This window comes from Anser anser (genome assembly GCF_964211835.1).
Source record: "Anser anser genome assembly, chromosome: 2".
NCBI classification, from domain to species: Eukaryota; Metazoa; Chordata; class Aves; order Anseriformes; family Anatidae; genus Anser; species Anser anser.
The window spans coordinates 44,738,651-44,758,253 of record NC_139721.1 but is presented as its reverse complement, the minus strand read 5'-3'; the positions used below and the strand labels follow the sequence as shown (position 1 = coordinate 44,758,253).

The window sequence follows — 19,603 nt, the reverse complement described above, 5'->3', positions numbered from 1 at the left end:
TCTCAGCTGCTGCATCTCATCATCTGGGGCAGCATCTGGGGCAGCATCTTCAGGAAAACGTGCATTCCTCCTGCCCATGCCCTGACATGGCTGGATGCAATTTGCTCAAAACCCACACGGCTGTGTTAGGACAGTGCTGAGTTCAAGCTCATTTGCCCTGCAGCTCAATAAGATTTGATCACTAGAGTCAAGCATGTACCTAACCATAACCAGGTAGCTCCTGATTTCAGGGGAGGCAGCAGCTAGCAAGCTCAGCTTTTGTGTCTGTGTCTCCCTGCAAAATACCGTGTATACAAACCCATACGTGCCATGGCATATTTTCAAGTGCTACTAGCATCTGAAGATGAAGGAGGAATGATTGTAGATGGGCCTCCATCTTCAAGAAAAATACAAATATACTTGCTGAGCATAATGAACAGAAGTACCTTGACAGCTATGAAGTAGTATTTCAGAACAAAACAAATTGGTTTTTTAGATACTGAGTCAGGGTAATGGTCAATCCAATATACCCCAGTTAGTATTATTGTTGTGTGGGGTTGTTTTTGATTGGTTGGTTGGTTGGTTTTGGTTTGAGGCTTATCTAGTATTCATATTTGATCTTTTAAATTAATTAATTTTCAGTGCTTATCGTTGTCTTTCATCTGCAGTTACTTGATACTGGAATTAGAAGTACAAGTTTTCTTTTCCATCCTTCACAGGCTAATAAGCTACTTCAGGGTTTTTTAGAATCCAGTGCTCCAGGGCAAATTAAGAAACAAGAAAAGGACTAATTTATTATTTATAGTAGCAGTATAGGTAAAAATAGCACCCCTTAAACAGATGTTTTGCTTGCTTTAATCTTAAAGTGTAAAACCAATACTTGATATTTAATTTAGTTCCTTTTTAGGGTCTGATTCTGAAAAAAAAAAAAGCTTTTAACTGCAAATCGTTTTCCTTTTTGTTCACACAAGTAAGAGATTCTACTTTGTCTTGAATATTAATTCCACATATTTCAGTCTTTCTTTTCAGTTGCAGAGAAGGATAAAATATGAGTAGGAGAGTATTTTTGTTTCATAGAAAGTTACTTTCTGATTTTTCATGTTATACTGTGTAGTAGTGTGGTGAGTCATACTTCTGTACTATAAAAGCACCGTGGTATTCCATGTTATATTCGAAGATGTTTATTACGGGAGTGTGCAAAATAGCTAACTGGCTAGGAAGGCAGGTCTCTCTCTTTGAGACAGCAGTGGAGAAAGTAAAGCAAATCTACGGGGCAGCTCAGAGCTTCGTGTGCTTCAGAATACTTGAGCTGGGTTTCTACTGAGTCTTCCTTTGAAAGAGGAAAAAAAAACCAGCAGAGACACACTGATTACAGTGGAAATGTGTAGACAGTGGGCCCTCTTGAGTGGAATTAATTTCTCTGATTATATCTGCATACCTGAGTGATACCAACATTTCAGTGGTAAAATCTAGGTGATTCTAAAGTAAATTGCAATTTAACAATAGTAGAGAGCTCAGACGACATGTCACAGCTTAAAATGCCTTAAAAACAGAACAATTTTGAATATGTCACACGTAAAAATGTTTGCTGGGTTGTTATTAGGACATTGTTCTTGTAGCCCGAATGTTCAGAAACCTACCCTTTATTTTGGCAGTAGTTTTCATAGTAAATTATTCATTTATTTATTTACTGAGTGAAAGTTTAAATTCTGTAGAATAAGAGCACGCCATGCTGCCCATGATGATTCCCCTATTGCAAAACTTTAATGAGAGAGTGGCATTTCTGAGACTTTCCAAATTGGCGATGACATAATTTTGTCAGAGACCATCCATATCACCTAGTGCAGGGCTTGTACTGCAGAACCAGCTAATATGACACATGTAAAGCATGAGAAATAGCTAAGGTCCTTGGGTGTCACTCCTCTTTTCACAAACTATCATTTTCTTGATTCTTTGCTTGGAGTTTTGAGATCCTTTTTCATGGACCTCCTTTAGGCTGTAAAATATTATACAGATCAGCAAAAGCTTAAAAAAGAACTCCCATTGTAAAGGAAATATTGGATATCCACTGTACATTTGAATGTTAATAATTCCACCAGACCAATATTGCTAATAAAGTCTTTAAAGAAATGGTAACTAATGGAGAAGCAGTGTTAAAACAGTTGTTTAACTTTTTTAGAAAAGAAGGATCATTAGCAGATTATTTTCATGTAAAAAGATGAATTTCTTTCAAAAGGATGCCTGAAAGATTCTCTGTAGGATCCTAAATTCTACACACGTATTCATAATATTTTAAAGCTTGTGTGTATTTCACTCTATCATTGTCCATGAAGTTGCTGAAGTAAAACAGAAGTGAATTATGACAAACCAGAAATCGGAGACATAAAAGGCTTGGCATCTGAGGCTAATGCTGCTGTACATACCTCTGTGCTTAATGATCACACAGAATAGGAATATTTCAGAATTAAATTTATCTCAGACATTGAAATTTAATTTACAAAGCTTTGGGGCCAGTGATTTCTGGCATTCATAAACCAAATTTTATGCACTGCTACATCTATTTTATGACATCCACCTACACATAAGTGTATATCAAAGACATAATAGCAAGTAAAAATAAAAAAGCTGCAGAGGCTTGATTCTTTCAGTAAAGTCATTGTTTCAGGGGTTAGCTCACATCCCAGAACTATGTCGTAGATTGTGTTACGCCAGCGAGTGGAACCATAATCCATTATTTTTCCAGGGTGGGTAATAATATAGTTGCACATTGCTGTAAAAAGGAGAATTGATGCTCAATGCTTTCTGTTTTCACAGCCATCTGCTAGGACAGCTTTCGTCATTATGGAAAAATTAAAAATGAATTGTACTGTGATGAAATTAATCCTTATTACCTGGTTTGCATGATTTTGTGTGACTGTAAGAGCTGCTTTCCCCTTTCTTTCTCTGGATGACAGATCAGTACAGTAGGCATGAGTATGTAAGAAGCCTGGCTGTTCATAGATTTAGAAAGTTTAGAAAAACACCTTTAGCTTGGGTCTTTTCAGAAAGTAGATCAGTAGTACGTTGTCATCCTACAAGACTCTAAGAATAGAATTAAGCTATTTATATAATAAAATAAGTTAAACAGCCAAAAAAAGCTGTGTTTGTCTACCACCAGAAGTCTTCTGTGCAGTCTGTTGCACAAGCTTTGGTTACACAGAACATCTCTGTGTCTGACTTTTCATAGCTTTACTGTTTTTTGAAACTTCATGTTTGTAGTCTCACAGGTTATTGTCAGAAAGAGAGAAGAATGATGTTTGTCTCTTTTCTCTTACCTCAGCAAGTCATAACAAATCCACACAACTCCCAGCTTTAGTTTAATGATCAGTGAATATCAACCACTACTCATCTTTCAAACATAACTTCTAAATCCCAGTGGACTTAATCAAGCCAACCCAAAGATGCACACTGTATTTCTTTGAGGTAGCTGGGGATGTGAACTCACTGAGAATTTTTGGAGAAATATTTCCTTTTTCTTTTATAGATGCTGATTCTTCAGAAGCAGAACTTTTTGCTCAAAAATATCTCTCAATGCTATTTTCATCTGGCAGGCTTTTCAGGTTCAAAGTATAATTTCTAGAAAAAAAGAAGAAAAAAAAAAAGAAGAAGAGGCACATGCCCAAACTACCCCTTGTTTTGTGCACTCCTTTGAGGTGTGAAGCTTGTTCTCAAGCAACAAGCTGTGTGCCCTAACTGGCACATGGGTGGGGAGGCATGTGCCTGTCTCCCTTCAACCAAAACATCACACAATTTCCAAAGCATAAGAAGGGAGGGCAGGCTTGCCTCTGTCTGGGATCATGTGCTGGACTGTCATATATTCCACACAGCAAAAACATTCTTCTCCCCTTCTCTTGTGGGCTTCATTTTTTCTCTTGTATATACTAGGCATAATGCAATGCAGGATTCTAAATCCCAGGATTGTCTGGGAACAGCTAAGCCCTCCTCATGCTTTTGGTTTTGTCCTTTTTATTTGTTTTGGTGCTTCTCTGCAATCTTCTGAATATTTAGAAATAGTAAAAGTTCTCACTGTATTACCTTTTTCCTGCTCATCTGACTTAATAATAAACTCCATTTAAAATAAGGACAGCTGGCAAGGGATTAACCTGTGAGGAGTATTTGCCTTTGATATTGTTAGAAAACAAATTGTAGTAAGTTGCAATATTCTAAAGGAATTCAGCATACTTGCTGTAAGTTCCTACACTTTCTTAGCAATTTTTATGGCAATTCTGCAAGTGACCAAAGCAGCGTCTTTGCAGTGGGTGCTTGTAAACTCTTGCATCCTGGCAGCATGAGTAGGCTCCGTGTTAAAGTCAGTCCAAATCTGGCATCTGTGGTGCACCATTATGTGATTCTCTGAGGTCTTACTCCTTAATATCAAGAATCTGAGAATAAAAGAGAAAGTCTGATAATAAGTTCCTAGATCAGTGGTTCTAAAGCTGCGGTCTGTGAGACCTTGGTAAGTGCCATGCAGAATTATCTTAGAGAGTGTTTTCTGTTGTCAACTTGGCAAAGCTTCTGAAGTTGCCCACAGGAAACACAGAGGTTCCCACTAATCCATTGTCCAAAAAGGAATCCCTCTTCTAGGTGATAAAAAGCTGAGAAGTAAAACCAGACGCTGGCTGTTGTTCTGGACCACCTCCCACCCCTCTGTGGACAGCGTAGTCTGGGAGATGCACCTTGCATGGCCATGCGGACCATGCCGTTTCTCCCAAAGGGAAGGTGCTGCCTGGCCCCTAGAGCTGACCCCACCAGGGAATTCACCCTCCCATTTCTCCCCTTGGCTCAATTAACACCTGCTGTTTTAAACATGCTGGTGACGTTTTGCTTCTAAATTCTGTAATGAGGGTGTGTGAGTGGACAGAGTGACAGAGCGATTGCCACGCGTCGTGTGCATTAACGTGTCTTCCCTCCCTCCCCTCCAAACCCCGAGCAGCGTGCTCGACAGCGCAAGTCGCCTGGATGAAGAGCACAAGCTGATCGCCAGGTATGCAGCAAGGCTGGCAGCAGAAACTTCTTCATCAGTAAGTGTTTTAATTAAAGGAAGGTGCTTTCCTTTTGTCATGTTCCAGGGGCTTGGCAAGATCAGGGAAATTACATCTGACAATCTCAGTGATTAATGGATTATTTTTCCCTATCCTTTTCATCGCATGTTGTTACACTTCTGGAATAACACTTTTATGCGGGCCATTTAAACCAAAGAATCCACGTACTAATGTGTATAATCTATATACTAATGTACTGGTATTTAAACAATTACGGCAAAGAGAATCTGACATCTTGAACTCAAGCAAGACTGGAAAATACTGTCTGGACAAGCTTTGGCTAAAGGTTAATGATTTACTGCAGTGGAAAAACAGGGTGATGAATCCATTTTACTCTTTAGTTCAAATATCACAGCCACTGGGGCCCTAAGAGCTGAGGATTTTAAAGAGTGATCTTCAGCAGGATGACTCTAATGACCCACTGCATTAGCCCCAGCTCCCATTTTCATTTCGGAGCAATGATTATTCTGCTCTATGTATCTCAAGACAGAAGGTGATGACAGGCTAAAACCTCGCTAACTGTGTTCAGGAATAAGAGAGAGGAAAGCAGGAACCCAATAGAAGTATATAAAATCTTAAATGGTATAAATAAGGTCAGCCTTAGTTACTTTTTCCCATCTCAGCACATTTGATAGAACAAGGAACCATAAATGATAGTTAAGTGAAAAGCAGCCAGTCCAAGATGTCAGGAAGCATACTTTCACACCGAGATTTACACTGCAGGGTCAATTGAAAGGGTGAAATCAGGCAGCACTTGTCACGTGAAAGCGCTGAGTCCCAGCCATCCCAAGTGAAGGCAGTGAAGCTGAACCCATGGCCCCATGCAGCCGTCTGTCAAGCACAATTTCTCACTGCCTGCGGCTGCAGGGGAAGAGGAGTGCATGCACGGGCTCTCCTGGGCTGCCAGCCCATCCCAAAACAGTCCCTTCCAGAGGTGTGACACGCAGTGCTTCAGCTTGCGGGTAGCCTGCAGGTGATTGTCCTGTTACTGAAGGACGGTCAGTCATTCTTTACGGGAACAAAATTCCCCATCGCTAATGTCCCTGGGTAGAAACTGGTAGAAATCAGGTGTGTAGAACGTGTCCCATGGTAGGTGGGAAAACTTAGGAATCGACACTTAAGTAGCTTTTAAATAGGGATGCTTTAAAGAAAAATAATGAATTTCTTTTTACGAGCCAGATGCCCATTTCTATGTGTTCTTTGAAGAGAAGAGACAAAAGAAAAAAATGAAGGTTTCTGTATACAGAAATCTTTCAGAGCACAAGAGTAGCACCACATTAGGGGCAGAGTGGAAGTGTTTAAAGCTTTACTGATGGCCTTTCTGTTTTTTAGGGAACCAAATGTATTAGTGTTCATTCAGACAAAGACTCTGGTTCCCTCAGTATCAGATGTCCATCAGCACATATCAGTTCTTTATGCACTGCCCTCCTTGGTGGTCGGAGTGTTAATGGGAAAATGTATGCACAGCAGAAAAAATAGTATAAGCAGTTACAGCCACACGTCATTTCCCCACAGACTGTGCTAACAAAGGTTAGCACTGAGGTGTATCTTCATCCTTTTTGAGGGGCCATTCCTGCAGGAGGAGGTGCCTGGCATCACATCAAGTTGGGCTCTGGACTTCCACTGCACAGGGCTCTTACAGCAAGAAACATTCAGATGGCAGCAGTAGCTCAGCAGGGTAATCGTCGGTGACTGATTCTTTCACATCAGAGTCAGAAATAAATGGATATCTTTGAAAGTTACAAAACTTTAGCTGTCTTTGTGAATTCTTTCTCTGCACTGTCATTGATCCAATGCTGAAATACTGGAGTGTGAGCAAAGAAACCAGTATTTGGCTATTGCTGAAAATATTGAAAAAAGAGCATAGTCCAGTAAAGCTGAAGTGAGCACTGCCTAGTTTGGCAAGAAATAGTTTGATTCCCACTTTATTTTGTTAGGAAAAAAAATAAATCTTGTATTTGCAGGACTAGAGGATGAGCCTTTTGGAAGTATCACCAGAACATATGGGAAGACTCGGTCAAATGGGCCAAATAGCCAGGCTGAAACCAGGGTACAAATCGTTCAAACTGAAAGAAAAACTGCTTTCGAGGGAAGGAAGCATCACTGAAATGGAAAACATATCCTCTTTTATTTGGAGAGGGAAGCTGATTTTTCCTTCAGTGCCTTCCTCTAGTCTGTAGTATTGAAGTGAAGCAGTGCCGTTCCCTCGGTTTTCAGACGGGTGGGGTTAAGCACTTTTACAACTGGTTCAAAGAAGGCTTGAAGAAGCAATGAACGACAGGATGGTAAGCGCTGAGTCTTATTTTTGGTAGCGCTTACGCTGCTTTTACTAGGATTAGAGCCGTACTGGTGTGAGGCAGAACGTGGATGCTCTCTTTGCGGCGCAGGCAAGGCTGGTGCTGCATGTCCTGCGAGCAGGTCTCCCAGCCCGGCCCTGCACTGGGCTGGTGGGTGCATGCTGGCCATTCCCTCCTCAGCACAGCCTCTCTTTTACAGCAGCAGCAGCAGGGGCAGCAGAGAGGGGCAGCAGACATCTCCTTCACCATCGATGCAAACAAGCAGCAGAGGCAGCTGATTGCCGAGCTGGAAAATAAAAACCGGTAAGCATCCACAAAGTACCTGGTTTTGTTCAGTCCCGTATATCGTGTATGTTTGTTTGCTCCCTGCCGTTTTTTACCACCTACCTCCATGCAATGTACTTACACACACATACCCATTCCCCCCAAAAAAGCTCCGGGCACAAAAAGGTCCGCAGAACATGACAAAGGCTTTGAGATCTCCAGCCACCCTGAGTTTTAATGAATGTAGTGTTAAATGACGTGATGTAACCATTGATACTTTATTGTTTGCAGCTGTTGTTTGTAAGAGTTTAAAAAAAAAAAAAGCCTGTCCTGTTTCTAAACCAGACTAATTTTGAGTTGGATCCTCTGTAGAACTATAACATGAAATGATAAAAGGATCAGTCACCCTGGTAATGATATGCTCCCCTGCTTTTATTTGTGAAGATGATTAAAGCCCCCCAGAACACAGACTGCCTGAGAAAGGTCTGCAGAAAGGTTAGCAGCACGTGAGGGTGCTGATGAAATGAGTCGCTCGGTACAGATGTAACTGAGACTGAGGGAGAGTGCGCAGGAGAAATGGTCTAGCAGCCCCAAAGAAAGGAGTGACACCCCTGTGTTATCAGCAGAGGATCTGGCCGGAGGTATCAGGCTGCCTGATGTCGTGAAATGTATGACAGAACAGCTCTGCTTTTACTGCTGGACTGTAAAAGAGAGGACAGCCCAAACCAGATGGTTTCCTATTGCAAACCCTGCACTGCCTTCTGTCACAGCGTAATGAGCCACCAGCTCCAGTCTTGATTTGTCTTTCATAGTTTTGAGTCCGCCTTCTGACCGTCTGGTACCCAGCACGCCGCGAAGGAGAGAAGAAAATCACAAAGGTTTCAACCTTCTGCTGTGAAGCTTTGTGTTATCATTTTGACAGTCTTCCAGGGCTGGCGTGCCAGTCGTAACAAGTCCTATTAAAGTGCTTCTCCGTGCACTGATGACCACTCTCAGATCTGTACTTACTCTACAACTATTTTTTAACTGTGAAATATTTTGACGGATATTACTTCAGTTTTTGCTAAGTTCATGGGGTGCTTGAAATGTTCCTGGGGAGACAATTTAATTAAGCATATAGCTATTTCATATCTACCTCTGGGTTTGGGGGTCTGGAAGAAATGTTTCACTTTTGTGGTGAAGCCCTAAAAGTTAGTTTAAAAAATATCCCAGTGCTGAGGGCTTCTGCTGTTGGTTAGAGCTCAGTCACTAAATCCATGTTGGTAGCTGCATACAGTCACACTTTTTCTCCTCTAGCGATGTGTAGTGAGTAGGTTTTGTGGTCAGTGACTGACTTGCAGTATTCTCCTTGTTCCCATCCCCAAGAGAAATCCTGCAGGAGATCCAGAGGCTGCGACTTGAGCACGAACAAGCATCTCAGCCCACACCGGAGAAGGCACAACAAAATCCTACTCTCCTGGCAGAGCTCCGGCTCCTGAGGTAAGTGCACAGCAGTTCCTGAGGCCGTTCCTGAGGCCAGGCTTATAACAATAAGGGAAGAAATAAGAGAGAAACCTTGCTTACGCTTCTGGGGGCTTTTTAAAGTAAGTAGCACACTGTGTTTTTTCTCCCATTTCAGTGCAGGCTGTAGTCCTAAAAGTAATTAAGCTTATGCTTTAAGCAGCATGCATGAGGAATCTCACATATTACTCATCTACATTAAATTAAGCCTGTGCATTAGTGTTTGCAGAGTTAGGCCCTTAGGTCATTTGGAATAGGTCCCCACAGCCTTGTCCAAATGTCATTAATCATATGGGGAAAAATGTTCTTCTGTCAGAACAAATGCTTCTACAAAGACTTCTCATTTATGCTGAAGTAAATACAGAGTTACATGAGAATACAGCCAGAATTAGACGTTAATTTTTGGAAAATTCCCCCATGCATTGAACTCAAAGGAGAGGTCAGTTCTCTTCACTGTGCACAACCAGGCTGCAGCATTATGGTCTGTGCCATGTGAGGAGGGAGGAATAACATCATCTGCAGCAGCTGAAGATTTAGAGAATCGTTCCTCCCATTATCCCACCAAGCTAAAAACATTGATAGAGATGTATCTGCATGTTAATTAGGATTCTCTACATGGGTATACTAATTGCCATATATATCACATTGAAGAAAAGTTGTCATTGGCACAGATCTGTAGGCTCCCTCTAAGTCCTGATTCATGTTGTGAGAGCCAGGCTGAGAGTCAAGTAAGAACTATTCAGAGCACTTCGTGTATATAGAGAACAGAGTGTAAATAATTTATTTCCAGTGACACAATACTAGATAAACTTTATCCCCTGACTCCCAAACAGCAGTTCTCTTATGAGAAGACCAGAGAAAATTTCTGGCCACTTAGTTTCTTCCTCGTCATGCTAGTAATATTTTTGTGGCCTAATTCATAACTGAAGAAAGTGACTGTAAGAAATCGTGCTAAATTCTTTCTTTAGCAATACTGTATAGTTTTATTACTGTTTTCCACACTAACATATTTTTCTGTTTCACAAATAATTAAGTTTGCTTTCCAATCTAAAAACAAATAGGCTTCTTAATTTCTATGTGTGATTTTAGTATGTAATTAATTACTCCTAGATAGCTACAGGTAAGTGACATTCTGTGAGAGTCTAAGATAGAAAACTGAATGTGATGAAGATGCACGCACTGCACAAAATATACTAATAATGTAGTTCCTTCTGTGCATCAAGCTTGAAGTCTATTTTAAGCAGGTTTAGGAGATCAGCTTTCTATGTAGTTGACAAATAAAATTCATTATCCTTAAAAAAGAAACATCAAGTGATTGTGCAGTGTTAGCAGATTGACTACTTAATTTTACATCTTTTCAATTTTGCTACACATATTAAAACCATAATAACCTTATTTAAATTTCCTGACATGGGATGTCCCTAGGGCAGTGACGCTGAGTTCCTCAATTATGGTATCATTTCTGATTTAATATGCAGTGTCAGAGTCAGCAAATAACTTTTAATGGGTCTGTGCTGCTTTGAATATCTTCCAACACGTTCACCAGTTGAAAGGTAAATGATTGGCTTTTGATGTACTGTTGGATTTTGAAAAAAAATCAAATTCCTATACACTTAACATGGCATGAGGCTTCTCATATGTAAAACAGCAGGACTCAGAGGAGCAGCATTGATCTACATCTGTTAACCCACAGATCTGGGGGCTTGAATCAGTACTTGCTTTCAGAGGAGTGGCCTGTGCATTGTACACTGCTTAGGTCCTCTCTCCACATAGAATGAATCTAATACCCAACAAATGTATGTGTTAGGCCATATCACCTTGAATTACATCAAAACTGTATTTTGATTACCAGTTTCCTAAACCCAGTTGCTTTTGTACAGTTTACAGCATTTCCAACCATTACATGCTTGGAAAAGAAGGTCCAAGACAGACAATTTGTGGCAGAAAACGGATTAATCCTCCAGAAGAGTAATACAACCTAGCAGTGTTACTATCTGATCCTAATAGATAGGTGAGAGATAGCACACGAGCTGTATACATCAGTGGTGTTTATATCACCAACTGCTCACACAACGTACATAGAAGGCTCAAAATCAGGGTTTCATGTTTCCTTAAATATAGTATACATATTTAGTTTTGTTGATTCTGGTCCTCCTTCAAATGGAGTAGAGTAGAGTAGAGTAGAGTAGGTTTGTTTCTATTGGAAGGGACCTTCAAAGATCATCTAGTCCAACTGCCTGACCACTTTGGAGCTCACCAAAGGTTAAAGCATATTAATGAGGGAATTGTGCAAATGCCTCTTGAACGCTGACAGGCATGGGGCACCACCCACCTCGCTAGAAAGCCTGTTCCAATGTCTGACCACCCTCACGATAAGGACATTTTCCCTAGAGCCCAGTCTGACCCTCCCCTGGCGCAGCTCTGTGCCGTTCCCAAGCATCCCGTCAGTGGTTCCCAGGGAGCAGAGGCCGGCACCTCCCTCTGCTTCCCCTCCTCAGGGAGCTGCAGGGAGCAGTGGGGTCACCTCTTGGCCTCCTCTTCTCCAAACTAGACAACCCAAGCACCCTCAGCCTTACCTTACAGGACATATCTTCCAGACCCTTTACCAGCTTTGTTGCCCTCCTTGGACGTTTTCAAGAACTTTAACATCCTTTTTATATTGTGGAGAGCAGAACTGCACACAATATTCAAGGTGAGGCCTTTCAGAAAAAGAACATCTTTTACAGGTAGTACAAGGTTAATGACATAGTGTTTTTATTTTATTTGCAACACAGTAGGGCATAAAACACACCCAATATACATTTTTTCAACAGTAGTATTTTTAATTACAGCATGTCTTCCAGGAAGCAATAATTCCGTTCTTTATTCATCTGGGGACCTCTCACACAATGCAGAGATGTTGGAACATGTGCAAGTGCTGCACATCCCTCTGGTGCACTGGAGCTGTGCAGAATCAAAGCTGTTGCAAGTTAAGCGGACACAGACTGGCTGTCACGCATGGGGTGGCTCAGTGTTCACACTGTCACAGGACCAGCACTGGACTTAGAGACTTAAGAGCTATTTTCAAGCAATTATAGCTCCATTATGTGATAGTTTTATGCTTGCCTTGTGAAAAAAATAGAAACAAACACAGTTCGCTGTGTTTTCTGGCTGAATTTCTGAACTCTCTTAGATTCTTTTGTATCTTGCCCTGTGCAGTGCCTCTGCTGCAATTTCCTGTCCTTCAGGGCATGGCTTTAATTTCTCCTGACAGTTAGTGAGGTTACTGACTAGAGAGATTCAAGGACAAAAGATGAAATCACTGCCAGGCATTCCCACAAGGGAAAATATACACAAATGTGAACCTCATTTGCTCTTTGGAGAAGGGTCTGTGTCAGTGTCTGTCTGTTTCCCAATCACTGTGCTCGGTCCCATGAATACTCCCAGTGTGAGGGAACTCCATAGTTTCCACATAGCCCTGTTTTCTAGGCACTGAACTCGTACAGCGTGTTTGCTTTCCTACAGTCTATAGACAGACTTATATCTCATGGTCGTGCTGGGGAAATGAGGCAGTTAAAAGCTGCTGAGGCTGAGGGATAAGCTCTGATTGTATCTGCTTGTTTCTCAGGCAGCGGAAAGACGAGCTGGAACAGAGGATGTCTGCTCTCCAGGAAAGCCGAAGGGAGCTTATGGCTCAGTTGGAAGGCCTCATGAAACTGCTGAAGGTAAGGAACTACACTTGGCACTACCAAGGAAGGGCAGAGCAAAGCAAGAGAGGAGAGGGAGGAGAGATGAGTGCAAAATTCTGCAGAATTTGACTATTTCCACCCATAAAACTTGGCTTTGTGACCTTCCCTATCTTTTTTTTTTTTTTTTGCTTTGGTCTTTAAATTCAGGGCTTTCAAATAATGTTCAGATGATGTTGTTCTTGCAATAACACCACATTGTCATTGTCATCTACTGCTAAGTGGATAGAACAGTCAAGACAGGCTCCGTACTGTGGAGTAAATAATACAGTCCTTTGAATAGTATTGCAGCATGATGCAACACTGTCCCGTTTTGCTCATTTGTAGAAGGATTTGACAGCATCTCTGGACTTCAGGCTATCAGTCTCTGCATTGGCCATTCAACAATGTCTGAACACAAAATATTTTGTGGCCCAGTTTCAGGTGTTTTCACAATTTTCTCTGTTGAGGACATCAAATACAGAAAGAAAGGAACCAGAAAAGAAACAAAATGAAATACAAAATGAGATAACTAATATCCGTGAGAAAAACAGCTCAGCACTGTACACTACTAATTACTGCAGCTGACAGTACAGAATTGTCTTTACAAGTTCCTTTAATGTGTCCTATCCATGGCTAGTTCGGTCAGACATGCCAGTTGACAACCACATTTAATTATTTGATCTGAGAGATGCTTCCCCAAAAACACTCGATCATTTTCATAAATACAGAAACAAGCCCATGTTAAAAAGATGAAACGTGCCTCAAGAAAGGATCTCACTTAAAAATTGAGATATCAAAACACATATGCACTTTTAAGAGAGGCCAGGGTAATATGGAAAATTTGTCTTTATTTGACTCCAGCTCCATTTTACCTGATGTGCCTCAGGACAGACAATGCCAGAAATTCACATTGGAAGAAGGAACTCTGAACGGCCTGAGAGCCTGTTTTCTTTCAGGCCATGACAGATAAAATGAGTGCATGCAAATTCAATGCAGCTTGGGTCAAACGTGACTGACAAAAGCAGAGAGAATTTAGCAGAAATCCATTAAGCAACATGTATTTGCATCAAATGATTTTGGACCCCTTCAGTCATTTGCATCGCCTCAGACACAGTCTTCTGCAGCCACAGTGCAGGATTTGGTGGCACCTGAGCAGCAGAGCCAACCGACTCTGCTAGGAGCTAGGAGTAGACAAGATGCTTTTCCCTCTATCCATGAAATACTGCACATCTACAGCTAACAGTCTGGGCAGCTTGCTGTCAGTGCACAGTCTGGGCAGAGAGAATTTAAGACAGGTTATAGTAGCGTTCTGCACACTTTGCATTATTCTGGTGTTTCAAAGTTGTCAGAGACAGGACCACAACCTGGACACATTTCTTCAACTATCTCAGTTTTAGCTTTAACCCTGTACTCCAGATTTCTTCTTCTATTCTTCACTTACATCCTGTCTAATCTAATCTGCTGATCCTCTTTTTCTTTAGGAAGAAGAAATGAAACAGGTATAAGTTGCCTACTTATTGGAGGCCTCACTAACTCCTAAACATGGTTACTGTCCTGTGATTTATTTTACTTCCTTTGCTTGAAATGTGTGCATATTCTTTTGAATAAAATTAATATCTCGCACTTCTTTCCCACATTATTTTCAAGTATCTTGGAGTAACTTTCATAATTAACCATCTTATCCCCCTAGAAATGGAGCCTACAAGGGGTCTTGACCTTTTTCTCACCCTTCTATATACGGACATTTAAGATACAAAATCAAAACATATGTAGTGAAACCAACCTAGAATGTGAATTAAAGAACACTTCCACTATAGTTAACATTTTAAAAAATTAATGAAAATTTTGGATCTCTAATTAAAATGTAACTGACTTTAAATTAGAACAGGACTTGAGTTTTAAAATCCCACTTTATCCAAAAAAGTTGGGGCATTGTGTGCACATCTTTTATGGCCACCACTGATAGTAACAGTCCTGTCAGTTTTCAGGACAGCATTGTAGTTCCTAAATGACTCCTGTAACTTAAATTAAAAAGAGCAAGTATTCATATTATTAATGTTAAATTTTAAAAGATTTAGTTGGTTTGGAGCTTTTTATTGCTGAAACGGGTCTTGGAAAGATATTAGGCTAAAAAAAACAAAAAACTTTTCAAACAGTAAGCTGATTTATGATTCCAATAAAAAATGTTGCATTTTAACAAAACACATTTCTTCCTGGTCTCATCAGCAGAAATACTGTTAGAAGTCTGAAGTATTCTGTCTATGGAAGAACATGCAGTGTTTGTAGGTAATGCTTAACTTCATAAAGCTAGCATTTTGGCTAATTTTTGTAGAGCATCAGTCTGTTGCACCAAAAATGAAAAATAAAATCTGACCAAATAGCATTCCTGTGTAAGAGCCCTCTTTTTTCGTTCTGTGTAACAGCATTAAAAGATCTGAGATCTTCCATTCAGAAAAGAGAACTTCCCGACGTGAATGGAGTTTCCCTATCATACAAAATGTTCACCGGACAGTGTAAGGAAAGCTCATTTTCAGGCTATTACAAGATAGGATTGTTTCTTCGCAGAGCGATAGCCCTGCTGAATGCCAGGTGATGACGCCCTGGAATTACTCGCAGTTTCCATGCGGTGATCCCCATTACGCTCTGCCATTTCGCGATCTGTTGAGGGAAACAGGATTAAATTAGTTTCTGGAGGAATTCAATTGGAATAAACCATCTGGCAAATCATCTAATGCTTATGAACTTTCTATTTGTCTACTGCCCTTCCTTGAGGAAGGATAACGAGTTCTTCACGTCTGCGTAGCTTCCTCTCTATCTGATGAGGCTGTGGGACGTGCTTTCGGGTTTGTGATCCCTGCTCAGCCCCGGCAGAGGGAGCAATGCACTAAAGCTCCCGTTTGCACTCCAAGCCTTTGCTCCTGAGCAGGCATGATGCTTAATAATGGGAAACCTCCTGTCTAGCGAGGGTTAATTTAAAATCCTTAGTTATGTTAACCAGGCATGGCGAATTAAATAAAATACAGGTTTTCCTAGAAGGCAGCACAACACTGACAGCTGCAACCAATTGCAGCATAAAACCTGAAGTCACCTACGTTTTGGTGCTAGCTGCCCTAGCTTCTTTCTCAGCGAGCCCTAGCCCTCCAGCTGGTGGGGCCGACTCGTCTGGGTGCAGTTTGGTGCTCCGTTTCTCTGCTGAGATAACCAAGTCACTGCTGATGGCATCCGTGGGCTGCAGGCAGTTAGCTCCAGTGGAAAATGCGTTTCTCCTGGTAGCCGCTAAGCAGAAATCCAATCCTAATAACACTCCCGTCCCACGAACTTGGGCTGAGCTGGAACTAAGCAAAATGTAATGAAAGCATTCACTTATTTTAAATCAGGCATTCCCTAATATCCTCATGTTTCAACTTCCTCAGTTCTGCCTGGTGTTGCCCAAATAATACACAAAGATAGGAGTTTTTAGCTGGACAGGGGAATCAAAGTGTTTCGTTTCTCTGTGCTTCCCAAATAGGTTGTTCACAAACTGAATGCTACAGATAAGAGAGTGCTGTTTATCGTAAACTCAGAGTATGTGTTTATCATAAAAAACATAAATATAACTATAAACACATAGTAACTCAGCCCTAGCTGTAAAGCAAATGCAACACCAAGTACTGGTGTGCAGCTTTTACATTTCTCTTGTGGGAAAATTCCAGTGAAGAAGTACTGGCAAGCATCTGTTATTTTTAGTAAATAAAATGCCTATTATAAAGTTCATTCCTTAAATGTGACTTGGTTATAGGAAACAAATTTTGTCCCGTTTTTCTCATATTCTCTGAATGTTCCCACTGTTGTTGTTGTTCTCCAGAACTGTGATCAAAGGCAAAGGGGAGCTAAGGAAAAAGGGCAAGTGAAGGAGGGAGCTGGGAACAAGAAATTCTTTAGCATATCTGTTTCATAGAGGCGTTGAGGCATGAAAGGAAAGGAAAAAGTTGTAGATCCCCTGCCTGATGTGCTGGGAGTGCAACCTCTAAGGACCTTGGAGCATCTCAAGGTTGCTTTGTGCTCAGCCTCTGGTGGACCAGAGATCTGCATTTCTGCTGCTGTGGGTACAGACGATTCCAGAAACAGGGGAGCATCTGGCCCTTATATATTCAACTTCCCTTTCATCCATCATTTAAATGTTCTAAAGCTGGTCATTAGAGAAATTTTAAGTATTAAATCCCCCCATTCTCCCATCAGTAATGTGCTTATTCCTCATAAAACTAATTTGCCCTTGATGTCTCTGTGGTGATAATGTCTCTTAGAAAGGGGTGATAGAAATGAACAAATAGCTTAGTATTCTGGTACATTATTTATGGTTAGGGGCAGGAATTTATAAAAATCTCAAGGGCAATGCTGCGCTCCTTCCATTATGGGCTGCTGTTGGCTTGTATAGTATACATTTGCCAAACCTTATCTGGGCTGCAGTGGCAGCCACTGCAGGAGTCAAAAGAAATGGCATTGAAGGGTTAAGAAATCCTTCTAAATTCTCAAAATAGATACGGGCTGAGGGAAACACAGCCCTTATGTTACTTTTCGCTGTGAACAAACAGGCGCACATGTTGGAGTTGCTGTTTAAAGGCACTCAAGCCACCTCCATCCTTGTCCTCCACTGAGGAAGGAGGACAGTCACTGAGGAAGGGTTTTCAGTCATGAAAAGCTGTCTGTAGCTTGGCGTGGGCTTGGACATTTTTCCTTACGTGGACCTGCATTCCCGGGGGCTTTGGAGCAGTCAGGGAAACGTGCACCGTGTCTCTTGGTATCGCTCACCCAGCTGCATTTGTAAAACTTACCATTGGTTTGTGAAGTCTGCTTGGATTTCAACTAAATGACACTAACCGTGAGGTGCTAACAGCATGACGTTTTATATGACTGGTGTTAAAATATCTCAGTTTCCAGCAGCTGAACCCCTAGCAGGATTTAAAGTTGCCGTGTCCCCGCTGTGGTTTGGGAGTGCCTGAGTATATCCCGTAGAGCAAACAGTTGAATAGCGTATGATTTAGTAGTGGCTTAAAACGGTTCCCTAGATCCTAATAAAACGCATGAAGCTGTATTGTTTATTGAGTGTGTCAGCCTTGATGTGACCGAGAGGTTGCATGTGCCATGCACGTCCCCTGTGAGGAGGCGGAGGGCACGGATGTGACCAACTGGCGTGGCAGAGTTCTGGTTAACAGCCCTGCTCCAGGTCTTTGCCCAGCCTGGAAAATGTTTCAGTGCCAGCATCTTTCCCCTTCTCACAGTCCGAATGAGTTATGTTTTACCAAACATGCATGCGAACTGGGGGAGTGAGAGAGGGAAGAGGGCAGAGAGCAAGCCTATACTTCGCTGTTTATTAACTCGGATTATTTTTTTCTAATTTAGCTGCCTGACATTTTCCCATGCTTCAAGGAAGTCAGATCTTGACTTGTGTTTTCCTACTTACTGTTTTTCTATACTGGAGCATTGCTGTCTGCTAACAAACAACTGACTTCAGAACATTTCTTTTAGCAAAGCATTACACAACTGATCTACAAACAGCATGATGCCTTTAAGCTGAGGGTGAGGGCTCTTGCAGTGACCTGTTTAACTGTTTCATTGTTTTGTAGACCCAAGGGGCAGGGTCCCCACGTTCCTCACCCAGCCACACCATCAGTCGACCGATCCCAATGCCCATCAGGTCTGCCTCCGCCTGCTCCACCCCAACCCACACACCTCAGGACTCTCTGACCGGGGTGGGAGGAGATGTGCAGGAAGCCTTTGCACAAAGTAAGTCTCATTATTAGCTTGTGTGAGGTACTCGGAAACTATTTTAAGAATTGTTATTTCATGTGGTTAATGACTAAATGAACTTGAGTTTCTGAGTTGCACGCAATGAAACAAAACAAAAAACTCCACAGCAGCTGTGTCTCATTATGGAACATCATCTTTGTCAGCTGTGAGACACTGCTGTCAGGGCAGGCAGGTAAGCACAACCCGGACAGTGATGCCAACTAATGGATTTTGCAGTAAGAGGGAATTTTAATGAAAATGGTCAGCCCATTATCAGTACCCTATTAACCAGAATAAGAAGAGTTGTTATTGACCTCAGCAAAGCATTGTCGGTGCATTTGTTTAATGAAGACTTTGCGAAAGACTAGATGATACAACCATAGACTTAGTTTAGGTAGGAAGAGCTCTGTCAGCCACCATGTCCTCCTGCCCCAAGGAAGCCAGCCTTCAGAGTGGGATGCAGTCATTCAGGACTTCAGCCAGTTGAGTTGTGGATGGCTCCCAGTGTGCGTCTTTCACAGACTCTGCTCCAGTGTTTGACCATGGCCATTACGTAATTTTTTTGTTCTTACATCTGAATGTCTCTTGACGCAACTAGTGGCTGTTGTCCCTTGTTGTTTTGCTTTGGGCCTCTAAGAACCGTCTGGCGAGGCTAGGCAAGAATTGAGTTCTGGAAGTCTCAATGAGCCCTTTGCTTTTTTAGAAAACTGATGTAGGCTGCACCATGTTTCTTATTCCTCTTTCCACTGTTTTGTCAAGTAGCAATAAATTTTGAACAGTTTTGAATTTCTAAGGCCACAGGTTAAATTATGATGTTGAATGCTAAAGAAAGCAGATAGCCCATGTGACCCGAATGAAATATTCCTTCTTTTTCTAATCTGATTTCTTCTAAAATACATACATCACTGCAGATCTTTTACTTGTTGATCTTTACTTTTTTTTTTGTCCGGTTTCACTAGTACAAAATGAAATGTAAGTGGAGCTCTGAAGTACCCTTGCTAGAGTGGAT

The 19,603-nt window shown here is 41.5% G+C and overlaps 1 protein-coding gene across 21 annotated transcripts in view; it reads left to right on the top strand.

Annotated features, from left to right (window-relative positions):
• Positions 1–19,603, top strand: part of DTNA (dystrobrevin alpha) — a 225,294-nt gene that overhangs the window by 190,686 nt on the left and 15,005 nt on the right. For 11 of the 21 annotated variants that reach the window (XM_083823444.1, XM_083823459.1, XM_083823454.1 and 8 more), the window contains 5 exons: positions 4,952–5,039; positions 7,557–7,660; positions 8,987–9,100; positions 12,729–12,825; positions 18,432–18,591. In XM_083823444.1, coding sequence (XP_083679570.1) covers positions 4,952–5,039; positions 7,557–7,660; positions 8,987–9,100; positions 12,729–12,825; positions 18,432–18,591 — 563 coding nt within the window. Of the gene's footprint in view, positions 1–4,951; positions 5,040–7,556; positions 7,661–8,986; positions 9,101–12,728; positions 12,843–14,309; positions 14,328–15,054; positions 15,212–18,431; positions 18,592–19,603 lie in introns of those variants that run through there. The other 10 variants (XM_083823445.1, XM_083823443.1, XM_083823451.1 and 7 more) reach the window with 4 other exon arrangements.